This window comes from Notolabrus celidotus, chromosome 13 (genome assembly GCF_009762535.1).
Source record: "Notolabrus celidotus isolate fNotCel1 chromosome 13, fNotCel1.pri, whole genome shotgun sequence".
NCBI classification, from domain to species: domain Eukaryota; kingdom Metazoa; phylum Chordata; class Actinopteri; order Labriformes; family Labridae; genus Notolabrus; species Notolabrus celidotus.
The window spans coordinates 18,682,750-18,693,999 of NC_048284.1; the positions used below are offsets into that span (position 1 = coordinate 18,682,750).

Genomic DNA, 11,250 nt, shown 5'->3' on the forward strand with positions numbered 1-11,250 from the left:
CCTGCAGCAAATACAGTGAATAACAGAGTGATGGGTGAATGCATTTATCTGATGATGACTAATAAGTGCTAAATATCACTACACTTACTGGGAAAACTAGTGAAAAAGAAAACAAGGGTAGAAAATTAGACATGGCCAGTGTAAGAATGGGGGAAATGGCTTGAAATCAACTTTTTAACCTACTCGTAAAGTATCTAGTTAAACACCCTGATCCTTCTCTGGATATCAGGGACAAATCTTTGACAGGGATTCACATTTGAAAAAGGCTGGTTTAATGTCAGAGTCACAAGGGAAATGCCCCATTTAGGATGTTGCTGTACAGTGGGAGGTGTTGTAGGAACGAAAGAAAGAACCTCAGGATTGTTTGAACAGAGAGGTCAGTCATATATCTGTCACATCATGGCGGTAAACTAACAATTTAAAAAAACGACCTGGGACAAAATTATTAAAGGGGAAATGTACAACAGTTTGTAGCAAAACAGCTTGAGCCGCCCATGAGTGTGTTTTACTCCTCTCCTCTGGGTAAAGTCCTCTGCGAGGATTGTCTCTGTATTGCCTGGGTTTGCTCTCTGCGGCGTGTCCTGCTCCTCCTCCTGCTGCTGCTGCTGCTATACCACGGCATACTGCTGATACAGCAGCTCCCGGATCTTATAGTAGTCGTCACACAGGCAGCCTTCCAGGCCAATGCGTCCGGCCTCCGTCTGGACAGAGAGTACAAAGATGCAGGGGTCACACAGGTCCACACTTAACACTCATTTACACTTAATACAACATGGTTTCACCTTTAAACACGGATATAAAAGAGCTCGACCTGCAACATAAAAACAGCTCTCCGTTGTTTCCCACAGACCTTCACAGGATTTAAATGTCTAATGAAGTGATCCGCTTCCAAGATTTGAAATAGCACACACACTCAACACACACTCCTTTAAAAGTCTCACTTCTCTTTGATTTCACTTTCTGGGTTGCGCCTATTTTAAGTCCTTGTCAATTATGCATTTTGTTGTTGGTGTCCTGGCTCACTTCTACGCTGTCTTTTACTTCTGTTGAGTTCTGCCTCTTTTTTTTTTTAGTATGTGTTCCTTCTGGGGTGAGATGTTCTTATGTGCCACTGGGGTTTTTTATCCCACTTAGGCAAGCTGTGCTTGTTTACTCTTTGTGTTTAATGTTCAAGTTTGTGCTGGAAGAGCTAGTTTATTTCACATTTTATTCTTCTCTGAATCAAACCTATTCAATTTCCCCACTTGTAAACAAATTCTAGCCCTTAAACAACCTCAGTGTGACTCATAAACTATTCATACAAGATAAAAAATGTAATCTTCCAATAAGGGACGTTGCATCTCCCACTCTCAACACATGCCTTATAATTTACTTGTTATGTTGTTTGTTAAGTAGAGCTATGAATACTTAATTAAAAGACATAACCCAGGCTTTAAGTAGAGGGGATAAAGAGGAGTCATATTAAAGAAGACATTGAGGGCCTGTTTCCACTAACAGTGTTTTTTCTGCTGGCAGCTCCCATCACCTCAACTTTAGAGCACTTCTCACTTGAGCTTACTGTTGCTAGGTTACAAAACTAAAGATGTCCTTCTGCACTTCTGCTCCCCTTAGTAAATCTATTTGAAAATGCTCGGTAGTAAGCAACAACCTACCTCACTGATTCATATGCTCTGGTCCTGCTCAGCTCTACAAAATTACTGGTCTTATGTTACGTCCTCATGCGATGGTCCTCCCAAAAACCCAAACTGATTTTATAGCCTTCCTCACTTTATTGGCCAGACGTCAGATTTTTTTTTGCTGGAAATCTGCCTCTCCTCCATCCTATATGGGTTGGGTCAGGGATACCCTTTATTTTTAGCAGACTCAAAAAGATCAGACATCTCTCATTGATAACTGCAGAGGCAGAAAAAAGGCGCTGCCAGCACAAAAAAAACTGTTAGTGGACATAGTCCCTTATGAAACTGTCTGATTACAGATCTTAAATATGAATGAGATAGGTTTTTGTTAAAGGTGACATATTATGCTCTTTTTCATCAAAATATATTGGTCTAAGAGGTCCCCAAAACATGTTTTTCAAATGTATTGCTCAAAAAAACACTTTTAAATCAGATTTTGGTATGCCTGTAACCCCCTCTTTTTCAGCCCTGCTCAGAACAGTCTGATTTCTGTGTCTATGCCTTTAAATGAGAATGAGCTCTCTGACCACGCTACCCTCAGGAAGTGGATGTGGCCTCGGCTCTCCAGCATGTTGATCTAATGTTTACATGTTGGCTGAATATACACGGCTGCTCACAGACCTGCGTTACTTCAACCCTCTGAATCTGATCCAGAATCTGATCCTGACGGAGAGGCGCCTGTAGCAGGACCTTTCTGAACGGTTGGTCACAGATTTAGTGTTTCTTGTTGTTTTATTTGTCAGTATGTCGACGTGTGTCTTGGTACACAGCGAGGAACATGTAGCTATGTGGCTATGCTAGCTAGCGCTAGCACTTTTCCATGAAAAATAAAAATCATCCACTAGATCTTCAAATCTGCAGACGTCGGGAGTAAAACCGACCTTTGTGTTTTTTACGACACCCTACAACTAGCATGCCTCCCTCCTAAGCTCCTTGTTTGCACACGTGTGCAGGGAATGAAAAACGGGAAGTGGTTGAGTTGTATTTTATACAGTCTATGGGCTGAACAAGCTCCAAGCTCTGACTTCCTTTAAAGACTGGATATTGTTGTGACGTATGAAAAACACTGAAAACTGAAACGGCTCGTTTCAGCACACATTTACAGAAAGGTGGAGAAATCAGAACAGGGGCAGAATGGATTTCTTTCCTTTTCGGGGGGTTTGTAGACATGCCACGGAAACATATTTCAGGTAGAGAACCATTAAAAAGTCGATTTTGCATGATATGTCACCTTTAAGTGTGTGGTTAAGAAGTTTAAATCCCTAGCTCGAAATGTCCTGCCTGTTGCACTTCAATCTATATTTCAAGCCCTTCTAAAAAGTAACTAGGTAGACCAAATTAAAACTGTAAAGAACTACCTTGTTTACTTTTCAGATTAAAACAGATCAGAATAATCCTCAGAAGAAAAAAAATCATCCTTGAATCTGTGATTATTGGTCCTCATTAGAAAACACCAATCCTCAATCTTTAATGCAGTAGCGTAAGCATCATTTCATGGTCATCAACTCCCCTTAAAGGCTGCTTAAATGCTGACAATACTCTTTTGGTTGATTGCCAATGCAGCTCAAAGAGAGACATTTGAATATTAAGTCCACAGTGTGTTGCCTCTTCCTGTGTTTCTATAAACTCCAGGCTTAGCTGCTGGATACACAATCCATTATGGAGTGTAAGGGAGAATGTTAACATAAGTTGTGTGTATATCCTGAGAGATGAATTTTCACTATTTGTTATTGCTCAGTCAACGTAAACCAAGGCAATAAAATACTCCCGTCACTGGAAATGTAATCTGTCTGTACCTTTTTACTGCAGTGATAAATCATTCTCTGAGAGTTCTTTCAAAGGTGTCTCAAGGTATAATGCTTTCTGAAGGGTACAGACAGGAGATGTGAAAGGGTGTATTAATAGTGATAAGCCAAGAGCCTTTCAAGTTACATCTGTTTGATGAGACGTGTTCGGATGCCTAATTCTTTCATGTGTTTTTTTTTTTTTAACGGGTCCTTTAATTCTCCTCAGAACACTGGCTACAATTCAAAGACCAGAAACATGAATGAATGTGGGAATCTTTTGATTGTGTGGTTCTGGCAGAAAAAACAAGCCTGTGCCATATGTCTTCCTTTCTGGCCTCTTTTCCTTTTTATCAGGGGTTGGCGTTGCAGGAAGCTGATGGATATCACGCTCACAGAGCCTGTGGGAAGGACACTCACCCTGCGGACGGCCACCATGTTGTTGCACACAAGCACTCCTCCTACAAACTCGGCCTGGATGCCTTCTCTCAGCAGGACCTGCTTGAAGTCAGACAAGCGTGGCTCGTTGATGAACACCGACTGATGGCCTGAAATCTGCAGGGAGGACGGAGGAGAGTGCCAGTTAGAGGGCTGTCTTGATTGCTTGTATGCCCTTTAGGAGACATCCTAGTTGAAACATTAAAAACTAGGGAGTCTTAAGGCGTGAAAACAAAAGTTTTGTCCTTCTAGTGTCTGACATTAACTGTGCAGAATGATGTGTGCTCAGAGTTTAAAACTAGAAAGCTTTCAGTCATTAATCTGCTGCAGGGGAAGCATTTCTCCAAGCTGACCTTGAATCTCAATTTAAAGTGTTTTCACTTGCATGATTTGTGCTGCAGACACTAGTATTCCAACCAATCATGGTCCCACATTGGACTAACATAAGTGTACTGTGGAAACTCGGATCCATTAGCATGCATACACTGTGAATGTGCTTCTAAGTAATGTGTGGGACATCCTTTTACCAATACTTAAACTCATGTAAAAAGAACATTTTGCATATTCATAGAGTTCATCCTGGGTTTAACAATTACAGAGAGGAGGAGGTGGTTAGATTTTTCAGAGGACAAAAAACCTACAAGACACTGAATATTTTTTAGAGGAAGGTGGAGAGGATACAACACAATCTGATGTAATGATCTATCATTGCTAGATAGCGTCCTCTGGCTGACCTCATGTGATGGCAGAGGCTCCAGCGTTGGAATAACGTCACTCTCCTCCGAAACCTCCTTCTCATCCTCCCCGAAAAGGTTCTTCATCGCCCGCTGTGCCGCCACCGCTGCAGCGCTGTTGTCGATGCCCAGATCTGGCGCCACCTCCATGGGCATATCGCCTTCCTCTGCTTCCTCTTTAGCTCCCTCCTCCAGCATCACGCCCATGTCCACCTTCACCACCCGCATGTCCAGCACGCCGTCGATCCAGGCAAGCTCTGTGTCTTTGGCCTTGCAGAACTGCAGCGAGCTCACCAGGGAGTCTTTCAATCGTACCTTTAGCATGAGGAGAGGAGGACAGGATGAAGATACAGGATTTGTTTTAGAGCTTTAGGCATGAACTTTTCAGCTGGTGGCCTTTGGGCTGAATACTGCCCTTTGACAATTTAGCACATGATCTTTATCTTAGTAAAAAGATAAAACTTAGTATGCTGTTTGAAGCAAACTCACAATGTCCAACTGAATAAAAAAATGTATTCAAAATGTATAGGTGTTTGATATATTTAACACCATTAGAGGACAAGCATATTTTTCCTTCTTAGCCTTCTATCAGGTATGTCTGATTGCAAATCCTGGGGCTAAGATTTCTGAATCTACAAAACACATTAAGGGGATAAAATGCAAACACAGACAGCTAAATTAACTCTAAAAACTAGACAAAGTCTGACCTGGTAGATGTGTGTTTCACTGGTGGCGTCCACAGTCTCCTGCAGTTTTGGGGTGTACACTTTAATGTCCTTGCTGAAGGCTTTGCAGGACTCAGCCAGATCCAGGCTGGCTTCTGGCGGCCCGTGAACGATCACCAGCTGTCTGGGCTTCATCTGATTTATAATCTTCTTGATGGAGTCACCATCAGAGCGACCTTCATAGTCGATGTAAGATATCCTTGCTCTGTAGAGAAATGGAGAGAGATGTCTTTATATAACAACCAGTGCAGGCAAGTTTTCTTGATGAATTTGTTGCAGGAGACATGAGCCATGAGCCATACATTGAACCACGTATGCACACCTGTAACCCTGTAACTTCGGCCACCTCTGATCTCTAATGGCAGTTCATAAGGGGGGCGAGAAGTATCAGAAACTTTGGTAATCATCAGTTCTTGTAGCAGACACATTTCAAAGATCACTGACCTGATTTCCAGATTTTCCATGCTAGAGATGCATTTAGTGGGAACAACAGACAGATCCTGATCCATGGGCTCATCACCATTCGTCAACCCAGATTCCAGTTTGTTTTTCTCCTCCTCTGTGGCCTGCAGTTCAGGGACCAGGAACTCTTCTAGCCTGTTAAGAGAACATTTACGATCCATTAAAGATGACCACAAATCCAGATCTCTGCATCTTCATATACTCTCCCCTTTGTTTAGTAATCTTTATCCCTACTTGCATACTTCACATCGTTTTCATAGTTTGCTTTGTTTCTTGTGTCGGTTTAGTTTTTTTTCCTTCAAATATTGTAGTACCTGATAATTTCCCCGTACTCGTCCCACTTGATTCTCTCCTCATGAGTGGGGAACATAGGATAAGACTTTTTGGCTTGTTTGAAGAAACTGCCTTTGCGGCTCCCCTCTGCCTTCATCATCAGGTCGTGGTGTTTGGTTTTCACCGCGGCCGGCTGATCCAGATCATCGTCCATGTCGCTCTCGTCGCTGGAGTCTACATCCACCCTGCGAGTGCAAGAAACGTAATGAGTTCCTCCTGGCACAGACGACAGATTTTTCAGCTCAACCGCAGTGTAATCGTGTTTTTTAAGTGACATGACTCATCTCAAATTCGGATTTACATTTAAACGACCTGTTTTTAATGTGCAATTTAGACCATCATTAGCATTCATGTGCACTTTTTGCATGATTTGCTGTTTAAGCTGTTTACAGACCATGAAAATGTAAGAATCATATATTTTGTTACACTAATATGCTTGAAAAAAAAGATAAATCCAGCCCTTAAGCCCCACAGCTTTTTCTGCTGACACTTACTCTTTTGCTTGTTCCAGCTTTTTAGCTGCTTCTTTCTTTATTTTATCCTTCTCAAGGAATTCTTCCAGCTCCTTGCCTTCAAGCTTCACTCTTTTCCTCACCTGTCATAATGAAAGAGAGAAGAAGATGGATAAGGTGCAAATGACAGAATGACACATTCTGTTGTTACGCCAGCTGGGTCTTGATGTGAGAAACAAGAGCTTCCCGTGGGGAAGGAGACAAATCAAAATACCCCGGTCGTCATGGTAAATCAGTATACTGACAGCTGGACTCACCTCAAGGTCCAGCATCTTCTCTCCAGGGTTGTCGATGAGGTAGCGGGCGAGGGTTCCAGGAGTAGTGCGGTAGGTAAGGATGACAGAGTTTTTACCGTCTTGGCACCACTGGATGAAGAGTTCTCTGGAGAAGCCAGACTCCAGGTCCGGCTGGCTGCAGAGCACCACTTTGGGGCTGGGCACCCGGGCCAGATCTGCCAGACTGTGGCAGAGCGTCAGGTGACGGAATTGGAAAGGGTTGTTTCTCTTGTCTTCAAAACACCTCATGAGCTTATCACTCATCCACTCCACCTACAGGCAGACAGTAGATTAACGATTAATCATGGGTCAGAGCAGTTTAGTATCCACACCTGTGCACCAGTGTCACCAAGTTAATTTACTGTGTACATTTAAGTCATCCTAATAACCATCATGTTAAACAACACAAATCCTCTATAGGGTAATACTCCACGACTGATACCTGTGACTTTGAGAACTCCACCACATTGTAGCTGACATTGTTGAGCAGAGCTAGTGGGTAAACTCCAAGCCCAGCATCCTTCGTCCTCCAAATCTGGTCCAGCAGCTGAGCCAGCTCGAGCACACGCCCAGCTGTATCCACGGCAATAAGGACATTACCATCACCACGCAGGGTCTCCATTACGTTGGCTGTGAGTTAAAGAGGATGTTACGTTTCAAACGGTATTAAAAAACCCAAACACTGTGACTAAGAACAAGAAGAGATAACTATAATTTGCTCTTGAATTCCATTGTTGATGTTGAAACTGAATAAGAATAGCAGCCTCATTTATTAGTTGATAACAATTATCCTAAAATGATAAACTATCTTCAAATGATGAATAATTCTACAGTATACATTTTGGATTTTAAAGCACGTAGTAAAGTCTTGTGAAAATGACTTACTCAGCAGCATCTCATCTCTTTGTTTGCGACGTGGCTGCACATACGTTGCGTTGAAAGAGTCTGTGATAAGTAAAGAAGGACGACTGATGCTCTCTAATGTGCAGCCGTTGAGGTGGCTAGAGCAGAGAAACAGAAAAGTAAAGGCATTGACTTAAAGACAATTTAAAAGCTAGGAGCAGCTTGTACAAAGAACATATATTCTACTTTATCAGATTTTTTTTTCTGTGCTCACATTTCTCTCTTGTGGTTGAAGTCTACGGCATACACGATCTCCTCCTCCCCGTCCTTCACAATCTTCCAAATTGTGCCTCCGATCATGTGACCAGCCGGAAGAGGCGTTATGGAAAGACCATGCCCCTTCCCTGCAAAGGAGAAATAAGGATGTTAAACATGCTGATATCTGTGATACAGAACTGTGGGTTACTCCTAAGGGTCTGCAACTAACTCACCTTTCAGATTGACAATCTGAGAGTACTTCAGCTGCTGGATTTTATCAAAAGCACTGTCCACATCATCAAGGGTGAAGAGTGTGAAATCTTCACTGTTGTTTCGAGACTAAATGGAGAAAAGAATGTGATTTTTAAAGCACAGGGGATCATGCAGCCAAGCTCTCTTAAAAAATAACTTAACATGCAGGACATTTCTTACCTGGTACAGGTCATACATGAACATCTGACCCATCTTGTAGACAGGGATTGTAGCATAGATAGTACAGTTTAGACCGAGTTTGCCCACAGCATACGGCAGGGCTCCCAGGTGTATGGGATCAGGGTGAGAGAGGAGCACAGCATCGACCTGATGAACATATCTGCGGGGAAAAGGAACATCACACACCTTTAATTCACTAAAGAGGGCAAACACTAAGGTTGCAAAATTCCGGGAATTTTCAAAGCTGGAAACTTTCTATGGGAATTCACGGGAATAAACCAGGAATTTACTAAATTGAGGGTTGGCTCTTGATAGGGAACTTAAATATACTTGGGGAAAATATATTTTAACATAATCCTGACTAAAACAACTAGATTTCATGCAAGCACAGTTGAATATCTATGCAGAGCCATCCTCAACAAGGCTGGACAGTGACACTGAAGAGGAAGAGTCAGAGTTGGATGTTGAGGAAGTGGACATGGAGGATGTTGATGAGACGCAGGAAGAGCCCATTGCCTGAAAGGGTTTAGCAAAAATGCAGAGGCTAGGCTTGAGAAGCCTGAGGGAAGATACTTTTTTATTTGCATGTTGAATGGGACTTTGTTGGAGGGACAGCAGCTCTTTTCATTTAACATTTTGAATGGGACTCTGTTGGGATTACATTTTTGTTAATTTTTGAATGGGTTGGGTCGGGGGGATGAGTAATATCTGACTCAACATTCACCTTTTTGTTCTGCAATGAAACAATTGATGTTCAATAGTGTCGTGGAATTTTCATAGTCTTATATATATGTATGTAAGAATGTTTAACTCTTGTGTTTTTCCTGGATAAGGTGCAGAGTAACTCCCTTCCTATGTCAGCCGAGGCTGCTGGGTGAAACAGGGTCAGTGTAGTAATCAAGGTATTTCCCCCTGTTCCTGTCTTTATCTCTGTGTTGTGACCAACTTACTGTCTCCATACTAGAGCACAGCTCTTCTTCCCAATTGTTTTGTTTCCTGTTGTCCAAATATGGTCATCTAACTGTAGTGTCGTCTTTGGGGGAATAAAGGTACATGCCTGAGGAATTGTCTGACAGAACTGACTTGGCATTGCACTGCACTCTCCTGCCTGTGTACTGTTGTCCAGTTGATTTATGAATTCCATCACAAATAGAATATTTAACACTTGATTAAGTTATACTTACAAATAAATCTGTTTTAATTGTATTATTTTGGATGGATGTCTGCTTATAACAAAACATTTATGCTTGGATATGATAACTTTCCATTAAATTACCCTCAATTCCCACTTAACTCCCATACATTTCCATAAATTCCCCAGCTTAACTTCCCATGGAAAATACCTGAACCCCCCCCCCCCCCCCCCCCTTTGCAACCTTAGCTACAACTGATGTGATGTGAAGGTGGAGAAAGAACTTGCCGTTTCATAGCATCGATGATGTCCATTGAGAAGTTCTCATCCCAGCCACAGTCCAGGAGGAAACGGAATTCATCCACCTGTAGAAGGTAACAGAGAGCAGACTCCTCGTGGACCCCTGACACGGCTGTCAGCTTGATAATGGACGTCATATTTCTTCAGTTGTCACGCTGAAATTACAACAAGATTAATATTAGATATTACACTCTAATATTATGCTTGACTCTCCAAATAAACAAACCAAAATCACATTCAGTAAATTGTGTTTCTGGAGCACAACACTCATTCAATCAAATCAACAAAGACATTTAAAAAAAAACATAGTTCGAATTTAAATTGCAAAACTTTATAAAATGCCATAACTGCAGAAGCCTTGACTTGTAAAATATTTAACTGATTTTTTAGCAGAAAGTGGATGAAACGTGAACAGTTTGGTTGCAAGCTAAAAGGCTACTTAAATTACCCGGCAAAGCCTTTGTATTTAGCATGCTAGCTACATGTAACCAGCTTGTGATTACAAATGAATTGGGTCGACATAGGAATGTGCTACATACCATTAATAACGAGAATATAACTTTCTCTCCGTTGGAAAAAGAAAAACGAAACGTGAATGTTCCTATTATTCCAACATTAAGACATTTTGGCTAGCGCTTTTTGAACACAGTTTACAAGCAGACATGTTAGCCGCAGCGTCATGTGTCAAAGTGCACGGACTGTACCAAGTCTAGGGGTGTTAATCAAGCATGTGTTGTTACAAAACGCTTTATTTTAACAGCATCCTAACTTAATGAAATACAATTACTTTACATTTGTGAGTATATACGTTCTGAGTCTTTTGAAAAGAACACGACAAAAGCCATTATGGTAATAAAAGTGTTTTATAAAAGCTCGAGTAACACCTTCCTGTTTTCACGAGTGGTAGAGTCCAATGTCCTCTGCCTGCTGAGTGAAGAAGGCCACGGATAGGAGCTAACAGAAGGTGATTTTTCATATATTCCGATGTTGTGTCTCTTTATTGTTCATGTCAGTGTTCTTAAACAGTTAAAGGTTGCTGAATACAACTTACCTTTATTTATAAAAGGAAAACTTGCCTCGAGAAAATCTGAGACGTATTGCTAATACTACCCAGCTAACTGTTATGCTAGCTAGGACGTGCAGCCTGTAGTTCAATTAGTATGAGTTACTTAGTGTTTCAACGTGATGAAGGCTTATTGCAGCATTTAGGCTATTGGGCTATTTTATAAAGGACACAAGATATCTAGCATGGATGTGGTTTGTGCTTCTGTTTTATAAGCACTGCTTGGTTATGAGATAAACAAGGTTAGGAGGTTACCCTCACCTGTAATTAAAATTGCGTAGGT

The 11,250-nt window shown here is 41.6% G+C and overlaps 1 protein-coding gene across 1 annotated transcript; it reads right to left on the bottom strand.

Annotated features, from left to right (window-relative positions):
• Nucleotides 1-249: 249 nt before the first annotated feature.
• cpsf2 (cleavage and polyadenylation specific factor 2) lies at nt 250-10,602 on the bottom strand. Its single transcript, XM_034699990.1, has 15 exons — nt 10,444-10,602; nt 9,893-10,059; nt 8,473-8,632; nt 8,274-8,379; nt 8,057-8,186; nt 7,825-7,940; nt 7,382-7,569; nt 6,922-7,212; nt 6,647-6,747; nt 6,134-6,337; nt 5,802-5,954; nt 5,340-5,562; nt 4,633-4,947; nt 3,881-4,015; nt 250-701 (listed from the first exon to the last, which is right to left on the bottom strand). The coding sequence occupies exons 2-15, from the start codon at nt 10,039-10,041 to the stop codon at nt 609-611; spliced, it is 2,364 nt and encodes a 787-aa protein (XP_034555881.1). The 5' UTR covers nt 10,042-10,059; nt 10,444-10,602; the 3' UTR covers nt 250-608.
• Between the last annotated feature and the right edge of the window lie 648 nt (nt 10,603-11,250).